Source organism: Dipodomys ordii, unplaced genomic scaffold (assembly GCF_000151885.1).
Source record: "Dipodomys ordii isolate 6190 unplaced genomic scaffold, Dord_2.0 Scaffold17, whole genome shotgun sequence".
Taxonomy (NCBI): Eukaryota; Metazoa; Chordata; class Mammalia; order Rodentia; family Heteromyidae; genus Dipodomys; species Dipodomys ordii.
Window position 1 is genome coordinate 15,551,317 of NW_012267233.1, and position 16,554 is coordinate 15,567,870.

The 16,554-nt window shown below is 39.1% G+C and overlaps 2 protein-coding genes across 5 annotated transcripts in view; both read left to right on the forward strand.

Moving 5' to 3' along the window:
• Rad54b (RAD54 homolog B (S. cerevisiae)) overlaps positions 1-16,554 on the forward strand; it is an 81,962-nt gene that overhangs the window by 16,488 nt on the left and 48,920 nt on the right. The window contains exon 1 of one of the 4 annotated variants that reach the window (XM_013012544.1): positions 9,274-9,731. The exons of the other annotated variants lie outside the window; for them this stretch is intronic. The gene's annotated coding sequence lies outside the window, so the exon portion shown is untranslated. Of the gene's footprint in view, positions 1-9,273; positions 9,732-16,554 lie in introns of those variants that run through there. 4 annotated transcript variants of the gene reach the window in all.
• Fsbp (fibrinogen silencer binding protein) lies at positions 9,340-15,403 on the forward strand. Its single transcript, XM_013012546.1, has 2 exons — positions 9,340-9,731; positions 14,435-15,403. Exons 1-2 carry the CDS (start codon positions 9,358-9,360, stop codon positions 14,955-14,957), a joined length of 897 nt encoding a protein of 298 aa, XP_012868000.1. The 5' UTR covers positions 9,340-9,357; the 3' UTR covers positions 14,958-15,403.

The window sequence follows — 16,554 nt, forward strand, 5'->3', positions numbered from 1 at the left end:
TTCTGTATCTCCAAGTGTTGTTGTTGTTGTTGTTTGGTCTCTTGTAGGGCTTGAACTGGGGCTGGGCACACTATTCCTGAGCTCTTTTTGCTCAAGACTGGCACTCTACCGCTTTGAGCCACAGTGCCACTTCTGGTTTTCGGAGGGGTTAATTGGAGATAAGGGTCTCACAGACTTTGCTGCCTGGGTTGGCTTTGAACCATGATCCTCAGATCTTAGCCTCTTGAGTAGCTAGGATTTTAAGTGTGAGCCACCAGCACCTGGCTCTTTTCTTTTTTATGCTGGTGGGTCAGGATCTTCTCTCTTAGCTTTTTTGCTCAAAGCTAGTGCTCTACTACTTGTCACAGCTTCATTTCTGGTCTTTTGGTGGTTGATTAGAGCTAAAAGTTGCACATACACACACACACACGTCACACACACACACGTCACACAGACTCTGGTCTTTTGGTGGTTGATTAGAGCTAAAAGTTGCACACACACACGTCACACACACACACACACGTTACACACACACACACACACGTCACACAGACTCTGGTCTTTTGGTGGTTGATTAGAGCTAAAAGTTGCACACACACACACACACACACACACACACGTCACACAGACTTTCCTGTGCAGGCTGACTTTGAACTGCAATTCTCAGGTCTGATCTCAGACTCCTGAGTAGGAGGCATAAATGACCAATGCCCGACCTCCATGTAATTTATGTATCAATAATTTACCTACTTTTTCTTTTGCTCTTAAAAATTTTTTTTGAGGGCTGGGAAGGTGGCTCAGTGGTAGAGTGCTTGCCTTGCATGCATGAGGCCCTGGGTTCGATTCCTCAGCACCACATAAGTAAAAAGAAAAAAAGCCGGAAGTGGCGCTGTGGCTCAAGTGGTAGAGTGCTGCCTTGTGGCGCTGTGGCTCAAGTGGTAGAGTGCTAGCCTTGAGCTGAAGAGCTGAGGGACAGCGCTCAGGCCCAGAGTTCAGGCCCCACGACCGGACCCAAAAAAAAAAAATTTTTTTTGAGGGGGTGGTTAGGCAGAAGAGATGGGAACACTTTAGTGGCTCATATGTGTTTACATCAACCCAGTGGTGGAAAATGTGAAGGATTAAAGTTCCTTGCCATTCTGGCAAAAAAGTTAGTGAGATTACCATTTCAATTAAAAAGTTGGGCATAGTGGTGATGGGTCGTGTTGTTCCTGTTATTAGGGAGGTATCAGTAGATGGGTTGAAGACCAGACCTCACTGGACAAAATCTTGACTCATACCTAACTTAAAAAAAAAAAGGAGAGCTGGGCGCTGGTGGATCATACCTGTAATCCTAGCTATTTAGGAGGCTGAGATGTATCACAGTTAAAAACCATCCTGGGCAGGAAAGTTGGTGAGACTATCTCCAATTAACCACCAGAAAACCGGAATTGGAGCTGTGGATCAAATTGGTAGACTATTAGCCTTGAACAGAAAAGCCCAGGGACAGTACCGAGGCCCTGAGTTCAAGCCCCATAGCGAACAAAAAAAAAAAAATCTGGACACCCCCCCAGCCCGCCCGAAAAAACGGTGTAGGTCAAGTTGTAGAGTGTTTGCCTAACAAACACTAGGCCATGAATTAAAAACCCCAGTACTCCTACAAGAAAATACGTTTTTTCAGTTTATTAATCTTTTAATATCTTTTTGTGAATTTTTACAGTAACCAGAGATGAAAGAAATCATTGTGGAATTGTAACTGAACACAGTAGATGTACCTTTTGGTGAGGACAAAGTCAAAGCCAAGAATGGCTAAGAAATAAGTGTAGAGAAACATTTACTACCTGCAGCAGATAAGGAGAGCACAGCACGGGAGCTATCCTAAGCAATGCCTTCCTTAAAGAAAGGGAGAGGGGCTTGGGTATGTGGCTCAGTGGTAGAGTGTTTGTCTAGCATGCATGAAGCCCTTGGTTTGATTCCTCAGTACCACATAAACAGAAAGAGCTGGAAGTGGCCCTGTGGCTCAAGTGGCAGAGTGCTAGCCTTAAGCAAAAGCATCTCAGGGGCAGAAGCAAAAGCATCTCAGGGACAGTGCCCAGGCCCTGAGTTCAAGCCCCAGGATTGGCAACAAAAAAAGAGGAAAGATGATTTTATTGGTCATGGGGCTTGAACTCAGGGCCTGGGCACTGCCCCTGATCTTTTTCTCAAGGCTAGTCCTCTACTACTTTGAGCCAGAGCTCCACTTTTGATTTTCTGGTGGTTAATTGGAGATAAGAATGTTACTGGACTTTAAGGAAGTGGGGCTGTGGCTCAAGTTGTAGAGTACTCGCCTTTAGCTGAAGAGCACAGGGACAGCGCACAAGCCCAGAGTTCAAGCCCCACAACCGACAAAAAACAAAACAAAAGAATGTTACTGGACTTTCCTGCCCTGGTTGGCTTTGAACTGCAATCCTCAGATCCCAGCCTCCTGGGTAGCTAGGATTACAGGTGTGAGCCACCAGTGCCCAGCTAGAGGAAACTTTTTTTTTTTTTTTGGTCGGATGTGGGGCCTAAACTCTGGGCATGGGCACTGTCCCTCAGTTCTTCAGCTCAAAGCTAGCTAGTGCTCTACCACTTGAGCCATAGCACCACTTCAGGCTTTTTCTGTTTATGTGGTGCTGAGGAATTGAACCCAGGGCCTCATGCATGCAAGGCAAGCACTCTACCACTGAGCCACATTCCCAGCCCCTAGAAGAAACATTTTATTCAGGAAGCTTGTACATGTTTGTATAGGAGAGCATTTTAGAGCTGGATACATAATAATATAAGGAGTAGATTTCAGATTGCTGATGGCACTTTTTAGGCATGCTTAGCTCAAGGTCATGGAACACATGTTTGAAAGCATAAAATGGAGGGGCTGGGATGATGGCTTAGTGGTAGAGCGCTTGCCTTGCATGCCTGAGACCCTGGGTTCCATTCCTCAGTACTACATAAGCAAAAAGAAAAAAGCTGGAAGTGGCGATGTGGCTCAAGTGGTAGAGTCCTAGCCTTGAGCTGAAGAGCTGAGGGACAGGGCCCAGGCCAAGAGTTCAGGCCACACGACCGGACCCCCTCCCCCCCCCCAAAAAAAAAGAAAGCATAAAATGGACTGGAAGGAACACTTTTGGGTTAGCTTAGCATGTGCCATAAAGATGACAGACAATAATGATTCTAGGCTTGCTCAGTTTTTTCCTAAATAGTGTTAGGTTTTTAAAAAGAGGTAGCCCAGTAAGAACCACAGCACGCACGTGGTATTCAGGTAAGGGGTGGGTTTATTCATCGTTCTGGCTGGCACCAGGCCATGTTGGCCCTCCATGCAGCTGGGAAAGAGCTGGGAAAGAAGGCATCTGGGCCTGGGATAGGCCTTATCTAGGGAATGGACAGGAAAGGTGTGGCCACATCAAAATCAGTTGTGACCTTAGCAGATGCAGATGAGACCTCTTCCTGATGTGCCAGTTGCCTAGGTAACACAGGTACTGGGCGGAGACTTTGCTTCGAGAAGGGTGGAGTCTGCTCACCATCCAGGAGAGGACCTCACAAATAGTTTTGTTAAAAAACTAGAAAAAGCCAGGTGCTGGTAGCTCACCCTAGCTGCTCAGGAGGCTGAGATCTGAGGATCACAGTTGAAAGCCAGCTCGGGCAGAAAACTCCATGATACTCCTATCTCCAACAAACCATTAGAAAACCGGAAGTGGCGCTGTGGGCTCAAGCTGTAGAGCGCTCGCCTTGAGCTGGAGAGCTGAGAGGCACAGTGCCCAAGCCCAGAGTTCAAGCCCCAGAACCGACCAAAACAAAACAAACAAAAAACAAGAAAATCAGTGGCTCAGGTCTGCAATCCCAGTCACTCAGGAGGCTGAGATCTGAATATTTCGGTTCAAAACCAGTCTGGATAGGAAAGTCTGTGAGACTTTTACCTCCAATAAGCTACTCTGAAAAAGCCAGAAGTGGCACTGTGGTTCAAGTGATAGGGCACTAGCCTTGAGCAAAAGAAGCTCAGAGAGAGTGCTCTGGTCCACTATGTGAGCTCAGAACTGGCAAGAAAAGGAAGAATAATGCTTTGAAAGTGTATTAGTAAAGGAGTTGGCCCTAAATGGTTTCAGCCAATTGCTTTTGGCCAATTCCAACTGGTTTTTATGAGAGCCCAAAAAGCTGAGCTGTGAGATTGGAAAGGAATAGAGTCTGGAAGGCCATTCTCCCAACAAAAACTTGCAGAATGCTGAGAGTTTCCTTGAGTGGTCAGTTAGTTCCGGTTTAACAGGATTCAGATTTCTAACTTGGGTGTAGGCTAATTTGTGCCTAAACTGCTTGGGAGCCTGGGGGAGACTAAGGGTTATGCAAATTGTAAGTTGTTTACTGTTTACCTCCAGTTTCGAAGATAAGGACACATTTATCACTGGTATAATGAAATACTGTCTGGTGTTGATGTTTATACCTTACTCTCTTACACTGTACTTCCCTGTATGAACTGCAATAAAAACCTTGGTTAATGAAACCTTGGGATCTGTAGTTGGGGCTTCATGTCCCTGGTACCCCAAACCTCAATTCCACAGTATGGTCTCCCTTACTGCTTTGTTCCTGGTTACCATGGGTTGCAACCGATTTTTTTTTTTTTTTTTTTGGTCCAGTTGTGGGGCCTGAACTCTGGGCCTGAGCACTGTCCCTCAGCTCTTCAGCTCAAGGCTAGTGCCCTACCACTTGAGCCACAGCACCACTTCCGGCTTTTTTCTTTTTGTTTATGTGGTGCTGAGGAATCGAACCCAGGGCTATACCACTGAGCCAACTTCCCAGCCCCTCAACCGATTTTTTTTGTTGTTGTTCTTTTTTTTTTTTGGTCGTGGGGCTTGAACTCTGGGCCTGAGCGTTGTCCTTCAGCTCTTCAGCTCAAGGCTACCGCTCTACCGCTTGAGCCACAGTGCTTCTGGTTTTCTGGTGGTTTATTGGAGATAAGAGTTTCACGGACTTTCCTGCCCGGGCTCATTTTGAACTGGGATCCTCAGATCTCTGCCTCCTAAGTAGCTAGGATTACAAGGATGAGCCACCGGCTGTTCTTTTGTTCTGTTTACTCTTTTCTTTTTGTCAAATAGACTCTGTTAAACTGGCATTTGTGTTCATTTTGATAGCAGAGTTAGGGTAAATGCTCAACTCCAAGGGGTATCAAAAGTGGTGGGGAAGGAGCTTTGTTATGGTCACATGAAGAAGGATGAAGAGCTGATGTCTTACCAATCTGTATTCAAAATGCTTCTGGCAGTTTCTATTATATAGAAAAGAGAAATAATAGCAAGAATTGGGTTATTCAGTGTAGTAGGCCATGTTGTTTTGGGACTCTTGCTTTACGGGAATTTCAGTCCTTTTTTTTTTTTTTTATAAGTATTCATAAATTAGGCCTGTTGTTCCAGAGAACCAATATAACTATAGGAGAAAAGGTTCAGAAGACCTCAGAAAGAAGGAAATCAAACAAGATGGAATAAAAAACCATAAATGGAGTTTACTAGGTCAATGACTGGACCTTTTTCAGGTTTCCAGTATGAATCCATCATTAACATTTTCTGTGAGAGTGAGGCTAAAGGAAGGGACCTGTTACAACTTACCTTTCTTTTTTTTGTTGTTGTTGGTCATAGATCTTGAACTCTGGGTCAGGGTGCTGTCTCAGTGCTCTTCAGCTCAAGGCTAGCACTCTGCCACTTGAGCCACACTTCCAGTTTTCTGGTAGTTAATTGGATATATGTCTCAAGGACTTTCATTTGGAACCGTGATCCTCTGATCTCAGCCTCCTGAGTAGCTAGGATTACAAGAGTGAGCCACCGTCGCCCTGCTCAACTTCTTTTTCACAACCAAGAAATTATAAATTGTGCCAGAGCCAGTTGTCTTGACACTTACTAACATGTGTTTTGAATCTGAATACAAACATTACATCTGGAATGATCTTGTACATTTTGGCTATTTTTCTGAGTTTATGAGTGCTGTTACCTGTAAAGTCTGTCGCGAGGCATGGAAGCCCTGGCCTCCTCACCTCTTGGTTAAATCTTTGCCCAGTACAGCCATTATACACTTTCCCAAAGTGAAGGGCAAAATGGTCATTGGTCATGAACTTTCTATTTTCAGTACTTGCTTGGGTTTATAATGATGGGAGATTGTCAAACTACCAGGGAGGAAAAAACTACTTGTTTTACGTGTTTTTTGGTGCTGATTGAACCAGGGTGTTTTGAAGACCAGGGACATGGACTACTGAAGTATATTCACTCTTTTTGCTTTCCTTGGTTCTTTATTTTACTTTGTTTTTTTTTGGGGGGGGGCAGGGAGTGGAGTGAGGGTGGGAAGGTAGGGCTGGATCTGGGGCTTGAACTCAAGGCCTGAGCCCTGTTGTAGACTTTTTTGTTCAAGGCAAGATCTCACAGACTTTCCTGCTGGGCTGGCTTTGAACTGTGATATTCAGATCTCAGCCCCCTGAGTAGCTAGGGTTACAGGCTTGAGCCACTGGAGCCCAACATTTTTACTGTTTTGGAAGTGTAGAAAACAACTACAATGGGGGGTTGGGAATTTAGGTCAGTGGAAAAGCACTTGCCTGGTAAGTGAAAATCCCTGAGTTTGGTCCTCACCTCTGGACCAAACCAAACCAAAACCAAAGCAAACAAAAACATCTCAGGCTTCTAGCTGGATGCAGTGGCTCATGCCTATAATCCTTGCTACTCAGGAAGCTTAGATCTGAGGATTGAGATTCGAAGCCAGCCCTGACAGAAAAGTATTCCTGTGAGACTCTAATATGCAATAAACTACTCAAAAAAGCTGGGAGGGACTCAGTGGCTCAAATGGTAGACCTCTAGCTTTGAGTACAAGGAGGCTTAGGGACAGTTCCAGGCCCTGAGTTCAAGCCTTTAGGACCAGTAACAACAATAACAGCAAAACATCAACAAAACTTGCTGGCTGTCTGATTGGGTCAATTTTCAGTTTACTACTGGGTGGAAAAGCATCATTTGTATAAATATAGGTTGAACCTTCCCTGAAATATTGCAGAAGCTAGATTTATTTTATTCTTTGGTGAGCTGGTATCTTACTTCTTATGACAGGTAGGTGTACTAAGAATATTTTATAAAGTTACCTTCAAGTTATGTTTATAGGTGTATGAAACATAAGTGAATATTGTGTTTAAAACTGGCACATAAGATAAGGCTAATGCCTTATCTTTTTGTAAATATTCTGAAATTTGTAACTTCTGAAACTAGAATCACTTTGCATCGCCATCATTTCATATGAGGGTTTTTCAAGGGTATTACTTTTCTATAGTTTGCTGAACTGCAAAAGTTCTCAAAGGTAACAAGGTCAAGGCTTGCATGTGAAGGGAAGCACAGAAATGGAAGGAAAAAGGATGAACAAATGCAGCAATGGTACTCACTGGACACTAAGTTGAAAATGAACTATACAACTTGTGGGTACAGGGTAGGAGGGAAAAACTGGGAGAGAGCAAGGAAAGGGGTGACATTGTCCAAAAAGAAATGCATTCACTACCTTACTTACATAACTGTAACTCCTCTGTACATCACCTTTATAACAGCTTAAAAATTAAAAAAAAAAAGTCTAGGTCTGTTTCAGGTTATTTAGTTGGGTATTCCAGACAAGAGGTAACATTCTACGGAGCACCATTTCACCCTTCTCCCCATTTTTTTTTGGACATAATACATTTAAAACTTCTATTTAAATACAGCAAATGGGCAAATATTTATTGCTTAGTACAGAAAGAATTGGGTAAGTTTAATTGATTTCATTGTTAGAAGAATGAAAATATGGTAATTGAGAATTTACAGTATTTCTGTGGAAATACAGCTCCTCATATAGGAGTCGGATCTAGATTCACCTTTGTTTCTCTTGGTCTTGGCACAGTGCCTAGAAACATTTTTTTTTAAACAGGTGTTTGCTAATTGTTTGACAGAAATGAACTCTGTTCAAGTGATATTATTACTATTATTATTATTTTTATTTTGTTAGTACTGAGGATTGGATGTAGGGTCTGAATGCTACACAAGTGCCAACGCTGAGTTCCATTCCTAGTCATTTTTAAAATTAACTTATTTTTAAAATATATTGTTATTATTAAGGTATTTTACAGAGGGGTTACCATTTCATCAGTTAGGTAATGAGTACAATTCTTTTTGGGCAATGCCACCCCTTCCTTTGCTTTCTCCCAGTTTCCCAGTTCTTGTTTTCTGAGATAGGATCTCGCTATGTAGGCCAAGCTGGCCTTGAACTCACTATTCCTCCTGCCTCTGCCTCCTGATATTACAGCCATGTACCATTATGACTAGCTTCCATATGTTTTTATTCACTTTTCTGATGAAACGTATATAAGTGAGAAAATAGTTTTATTTTGGTTTCCGTATTTATCATACGTTTTCAGGCTGGGATTAAGCATGGGAGCTGATGGGTTTGCAAAAGGCAGGATTAGACCTATCCTTTCACAGTCCAGGTTGTATGATTCTGGCTAAATAAAAAAATCCTGTTCCATTGTTATAACAATTGTGATTTTGTTTTGTGAACTGTTAGCTACAGCATGATTACGCTGTTTCTTACCATGAAGTGTTTTTTTTTTTTTGTGCATCATAAAGCAAGCTAGTATATTCATATACATTATAGATGAAGCCATTGCTTTAAAACACAATTTTTAATCTGGATTTAGGGTTTAATGTTCAACTCATATTTTTTTCTTAAATTAAAAAACATGCAGGGTCTTCAGTAGACTGTAAAATGAAGGAGAAGCTTAGCTTTACTGTGGAGTCTGAGCTGGGTGTAACCTAACTAGCTAGAGGATATGCAATTCTTGATTGACAGCAGGACCAGCATTATGCAGATTTTCTGAGGGAGCACACCCAGCTTGGAAACTGATTGAGCTCTGTTACGAATCCTTACATTTACCACTCCTGTCTTTCTGTTTTCGGTCTACTGGATTTGTAAACAAATAGCACAAAACAGTTCCTTTTTTGTTTTTGTTAAACTGATACTGCAGTGCTGTTTCATTCTATCAGCCAAGCATACATGTTTGGGAATTCGATATTCTCACTAAATTAGCTAATTTTTAGCTGTGTTCATGCTTATCTATAGACCTTTGTGCATTAAATCCTATCTGGAGCTGTTCTCTTCATACACAAGTGTATTTTGCTTGTGCCTTCCTGTCTTCTCAGTGAGAAGCTTTATGTAGGTCAGGCTTGGCTTAAGCAGATTTCCTGAACCTGCGTCAGCTTAAGCTGGAGGAATTTTAATAAACCCTCCCCTGTAGGCGTGGGCCTAAATGAGGCTAGCCTAGTTAAGCCTGATCTTTTTCTGTTTGTGAAAAGAGCTGAGCAGAGCTGAAGGCTGCATGGTGGTTTCAGAAACTGCTTACTTAATTTCAAGAGAACAATGGTAGGAAAGGCTAGATCTTCCAATTTTACCTTATCTGAAAAGCTTGATTTGTTAAAGCTTGTGAAGCCATATGTGAAAATTCTCGAAGAACACACTAATAAACATTCAGTAATAGTAGAAAAGAATAGATGTTGGGATATCATAGCAGTTAACTATAATGCAATTGGAGTAGACCGCCCTCCTCGAACAGCGCAGGGCCTACGTACCCTTTACAAAAGGCTCAAAGAATATGCCAAACAGGAACTATTGCAGCAAAAAGAGACCCAATCAGATTTTAAAAGCAATATTTCTGAGCCATCCAAGAAAGTTATGGAGATGATTCCCCAGATATCCAGTTTTTGCCTGGTAAGAGACAGGAACCACATACAAAGGTAAGCTTTATTTTATTTTGTTGTGGAAAATTATGGCGCCTCCTATCTATTGGGCTTTGGCTTAGTTGTGATAGAGATATGCATAGCAAGCATCCCCACTCCGGAGCAATGAATGGTGTCTTTGTTTTGCTTTCTTAGAAAAAGAAAGTGGGCTATAAGGAATTTTTCTGTTGCTTTTGATTTAATCCCCTTTTTTCTGTCTTGTCCTCTCTTTTCCCACCTTTAGTTTCTGAAAGTAAAGGTTAAGAAAGAGTAAATGGGATGGAATTTTTGACATCACTTCATAAACTTTTTAAGTTTCAAAATTAAGTTATTTGTTTCTGAGAGATACCTTTTTATTTTAAGATTATCTTTTCTTGGATTTCTAAATTTTCTGTAAAATTTATGTAAAGTTGGCACTTACAGGAAAATGGAAGCTGCTTTTTTATAAATTGTCACCATATATTTATTGAATATACGTTGAACTAACATCACCAATTAAACTTATTAAAGGCATGATTTTGTATATAAAGACATTTTTCTAACATTTAAAATAAATAAGATGGATCCAACTAAAGAGACTTTAAGGAAGAGAGAGACTTTAAATGATTCAGATTACTTAATAAAATTAAAAGTTTTTGTTTATATTTATTATTGATCTAGTTTCACTTTGATCATACACAAAAGGATAAGCTTTCTTATATTGGATATCAAAATGTATATTTAAATCTACCCATAGGAACAGTTGAGTTCTTTAGGGTTAAAAATAATTTTGTGTTAAATTTGTGTTGTATAGAACTATTTGTCCAGGATTCTTCAAAACTGTTACCATTCCACTAATTTAAATTTCTGCCCTTGGCCAGAAGTAAAAAGAGAAGCTGTAGTATTATGAGTAGTGTAGGGTAATCCTTGTTAATTAAAGAACCTTTATATCTTACTGGTAGGGAAGGTATTATATTAGCAAAATTACTGATTATCTGTGAAATCTCTTTGAAGTTAGAAGACAAATAAAGAACTTTTTAACTGAACAAAATCTATTATTTTGGCAGTTTACTAGGAAAATATTTTTGAGCCTAGCTTCTTGTCATGCTTTTAATTGTCTTGTTTTTAATTTATAGTGCAGTTAAAAAATTTCTCTAGTGGAATCCAGGAAATATATATACACATTGGATTACTTCTTGGGGCCATCAGTTAAAAATTTCACTGTGATGACAAATGAGATTCTAGTATGTTACTTCCCCAATAACTCCACAGTAAACTTGTTCTGTGCTACTTATGAGGTTTTCCACTACTCTCAAACTGTAGAGAACAATAGCCTTGATATTATAGTTGTAAAAAACATGCCTTTTGGGTATTAAAGTTAAATTTTTGTAACTTGAAAACTACATAGAAACTGTAGCTTTGCTTAGTTGCATATTTGAAAAATACAATGAGTATAGAAGAGAAATAATATATAATGCTATAAATATTTACACTTTGACTATTGGTGTGATATATATATATATATATATATATATACTGTATACATGCACATGTTTTGACACCATCATCTTGGTAAAAATGAGTTAGTGGATTTATGCATATCTATACATAATTTAAATAATACCTTTTTAGTAGATTTTAAAAGGAAGAATATAAAAAATTCTTAAATTTTTACCAATGATAGTGGCTACACTGACACCTATATAGGCTTATTTTAATATATTTAGTGTATATTTACTCTGTTGACATCATTTTCAATCTTAATTATCTCAGTTTATAATTGTTATTTTAATTATGCTTCTACATAAATATTAGTATCATTAAACTCTTCCTTTATGAGAAAGTATTACAACTTATTTAAAGTATTTAAAATATATTTCTGTTTTGAAAGTTTATTTTTATGACTCATTTATTTTTGCCTTTATTTTTTACCTCTCTCTAATAATTAGATTATAATCTGTTTTTATGGCCTTTTTGATTCTTTCAATTCATACATTTTAGAATTCCCTATCTGTTTATCATTTTGTGGCCTTCTCTAAAATTTTTTTACTTCATTATGCTTCACTTGGAATGTTTGAACTAAAATGGAATGGGATGTTCCACGTATAATCATATTTTTAACTTACATGGAGTATAATGTCTGTTTATATTCTACCATGCACACTAATTTGGAACACTAATTAGGTGAATTTTCAAAACTTGATTTTCCTATTCCAATTTTCATTACAGATTTTTAATAGAAGTAAATCTTTATTTGAATTACATTTATAGTCCTTTATTTTGCTTTTGGAAACCATAAAATGAAGACAGATGAGAACAAAAAGTGGGGCTGGGAAGGTGGCTCAGTGGTAGAGTGCTTGCCTTGCATGCATGAGTCCCTGGGTTCAATTCCTCAGCACCACATAAACAGAAAAAGCCAGAAGTGACGCTGTGGCTCTAGTGGTAGAGCGCTAGCCTTGAGCTAAAGAGGTAAGGAACAGTGCCCAGGCTGAGTTCAGGCCCCATGACCAAAAAAAAAAAAAAAAAAAAGTGAGAAAATTATACAATCTTTAATTATGTTTTCACTAAAACATAAGTCTCACTGAGTTATTTTCTTTAAGACAAATATCTGATATTTATTAGCAATTTACTGTCATTAGTGAGAGACAGGAGTTTAAATTTTTCTTCAGTTCTACTATAACTTACTTATCTTTTATAAAATACTCTGTAAAGAATGTTAACATGCTGGGCACTGGTTGCTCATCTTTGTAATCCTAGTTACTCAGGAAGCTGAGATCTAAGGATCTCTGTTTGAAGCCAGTCTGGGCAGAAAAGTCCCTTTGAGATTCTTTATCTCCAATTAACCACTCAAGTACTGATAGTGGAGCTGTGGCTCACAGTGGTAGAGTACTAGCCCTGAGCAAAAGGGCTCAGGAACAGTGCCTAGGCCCTGAGTTCAAGCACATAATCGCCAAAAAACAAAAAAAAAACGTATTTCTTTTTTTTCAATAGGATTTGGCTTTTATGCATAGGCTGGCTGGATTGTTGTCTTCCTGCTTTTGTTTCCCTTGTATTTGGGATGATAGGCCTATATTGTTGTGCTCAGCTTTTATTGATTGAGATGGAGGTCACAAGCACTTTTTTTTGCTGGTCCTGGGGCTTGAACTCAGGGCCTGGACACTGTCCCTGAGCTTTTTTGTTCAAGGCTAGCACTCTACTACTTGAGCCACAGTGCCAGTTCTGGCCACTTAGGGCTTTTTCTGTTTATGTGGTACTGAGGAATTGAACCCAGGGCTTCATACATGCTAGGCAAGTACTCTTAAGTCATAAGAACTTTTGGTCTGGATTGGCCTCTGTTATCATCCTGATAACAGTTGAGTGAGAATGCAAGGCTCTTGAGTTCAAGCCCCAGTACTGGCAGAAAAAAAAATAATTAAAATTTATTTTGTGTTCACTTATATGTTCAATATAGTCAACAAATTATGAGTTCCTACTTTGTCTAAGTACAGCGCTGTGTTATACTAGTGCCAAAAATACCTACTGTGTCTAATACAGTGTTGTTTTATACTAGTGCTTGCTCTGGTGACCTGTACTTGATGGTTGGAAGACTTAAAGAGACATTGAATCACGTGGTTCAGAATAAGGGGGGAGTATCACTGACCTGAAATACTAAAACATTTTGTTAGGCATTTGCCAAAGTAACAAAATGTTTTAGTTATTTATTTTTGGCAAATGTAGAAATTAATCCCTCCCTTTTACCATTTTCAAGAAGTCATGGCCCTTGATTGTTTTTTGGTCAACTAAAAAAGATCTAGCAGTATAGAAATGGAAGATTTAGGGCTAAGGTATGGGAACAACAAGGATTAGAACACATGAAATGGCCCTTTAACCATTTTACTCCTATACAACGAAGTATAATAGGGATGATTTTTCCAATTAAAATTTTCCATTTAAATAGTAAGGCTAAGTGGTGTTTCCTTGAGAACATAAAAATGGATTTTGAATTTATTTACCTCTATAACATAATACTTGTAATTTTCTATGCTATTAAAAACCTAATTTTGAAGTTAAGGATGGGGAAGGCTAAGATGGTGCTCAGTAGTAGAGTGTAGAGCATGCTCTAGGTTCTGGGTTCATTCTCCAGCACCATAAAGCCAAACAAAATGAAACAGGATATTATTGGTATCCTAATCATAATAATTTATTATTCTAAGGTTAAGCCTTTTATTCATAATTTTCTGAATAGTTTTGTGGCGCTGTGTGTGTGTGTGTGTGTGTGTGTGTGTGTGTGTATTTGAGTCGTGGGACTTGATTAGGGCCTGGGTGTTGTTCTAATCTTTTTTGTTCAAGGTTAGTGCTCTATCACTTGAGCCACAGCTCCATTTCTGGGTTTTTGGTGGTTAACTGGGAATCTCATGGACATTATTGCCTGGGCTGGATTTGAATTGTGATCCTCAGGTCTTAGCCTTCTAGGGTTATAGACGTAAGCCACTGGTCCCTGGCTGAATAGTTTTATTAGTTTTAAAGATATATAGACATATTTTTATTTTTCATTTTTCTTTCTTTTTTAAAAAATTTTAATCAGATTTTAGTATGTAGCCTACTTTTGATCTTCCTGCCTCAGCCTCCTGAGTGCTGGGATTATAGGTATATGCTGTCATACCATGCTCAAAGCTTTATAATTTAATGTATGTTAAATATGAAATTATACTTTTATCTTCATTTTGGTTTACATTTTATAATGCTTTTTTTATATGCTATAGTGCAAACTTGGATGAGGCTGCACAAGCTGGTACCAGTTCACTACAGGTAATGTTGGATCACCATCCGGTTGCTATTACAGTGGAAGTAAAGCAAGAAGAAGACATTAAACCACCACCTCCACTGATTTTCAATCCTCAACACAGTGATACTTTAGAGCAAAGAGAAGAGCATGAATTAGTACATGCTATGGACAGATCTTTGTCACCCTCCCTTTCCTCTGTTGATATGAGAATGACATCTCCATCTTCTATTCCAAGGAGAGATGACTTTTTTCGGCATGAGAGTGGACAGCACTGTAGGTCATTATTAGGGTGTGATCCTCAGATTCTGCAAATGTTAAAAGAGGAGCATCAAATAATTTTAGAAAATCAAAAAAATTTTGGATTATATGTTCAGGAGAAGAGGGATGGATTGAAAAGAAGGCAACAGCTAGAGGAAGAGCTACTAAGAGCAAAAATTGAAGTGGAAAAGCTGAAAGCAATTCGATTACAGCATGATTTACCTGAATACAATAGTCTCTAAGATTTTTTAATCTTGCAATTTAATTTTTAAAAATATACTCTTGATTCTTTTAATTTTGACCAAAATTTACTTCAATTTGAAAATATTCTGAAGCAGAGCGTAGGTTCTTGAAAAATGTTCATCTCTATTATGGAAAAACTTTTGACATTTCTCATTCTCTCTTTCTCTCTATTTGGTTTTTGTTGGTACTGGTTTGAATTGAGTGCTTTGCAGGAGACAAGCACTCTGCCACATGGGTCATACCAGCCTCCCTACCCCCTTTTTATACTTTAGTTATTTTTCATTTAGGGTCTTGTTTTTGCCTGGGACTAGCCTTGGCCTATGGTTCTACCCATGCCTCCCCTGCATCTAGGATTTTAAGTGTGTACTACTTATCGATTTGTTTATTGAGATACAGTCTTGCTAACTTTTCCCCTGAGCTAGTCTTGAACCATGATTCTCTTGACCTCTTCCTCCTGAGTAGCTGGGATTACAGGTGTGAGCCATACCAGGCCGTGTATATGTTTTTTTTTTTTTTATTTTGTGTGTGTGTGTGTGTTTTGAGAAGGTATGTATCCCAGGCTGACTTTCGATTCTTGATCTTTCTGCTTCATCTTCCTCCTTGGATTATAGGTGTGTATTACATTATCTTAGTTTTTCTTTTCTGATACAATTTTTAAAATATATAATATTCTTTTAGATCATAAGATTTACTGATTGGTTGGCATAGTAATATTTTTCATGATCTTCTCATTTTTATAGTATGTTTACTTGTTTGTCTTTCAAAAGAGCTTTTGATAATTAAAATCTACTTAAATATATACACATGTATTTATCCAGATTTTTGAATCCTCAACATTTTTAGTTAGAACTTTGAAAGTAGTAGTTAATTATACACATATGTTTTTCATGCTTGGGACTACATCCTCAGCATTTTTTTTTTTTTTTGGGTCCGGTCATGGAGCTTGAACTTTGGCCTGGGCGCTGTCCCTCAGCTCTTCAGCTCAAGGCTAGCGCTAACCACTGAGCCACCTTTCCAGCCCCACCTCAACCTTTTTTACAACATGGTTTTCTTGTTGTGTAGCCCAGGTGGCCTTGAAATCCTCATGCTTCAACCTCTTTATTTTTTCATTTTTAGTTCTGGGGCTTGAACTCAGGGCCTGATTCCTGTGCCTGAGCTTTTCTGCTTAAGGCTAGCATTTTACTACTTTGAGCCACAGTTCCACTTCTACCTTTAATTGGTTAAATTGGATATAAGAGTCTCACAAACTTTCCTGCCCAGGATGGCTTTGAACCATAATCCTCAGATTTCAGCCTCATGAATAGCTAGGATCACAGGTGTGAGCCATGAGTGCCTGGCTCATGCTTCAGCCTCTTGAGTACTGCAATTATAGGCTTATACCACCAGACCTGACCCAAAAGCTTTAAAAATATTTTGTAAACCCTAATTTAGAATCTATACTAACAATAACAAGTAGTTTGTCTATATGACACTTTAAAAAATATTTTTTTTTTTTTTTGGTCCGGTCGTGGGGCCTGAACTCTGGGCCTGGGCACTGTCCCTCAGCTCTTCAGCTCAAGGCTAGTGCTCTACCACTTGAGCCACAGTGCCACTTCC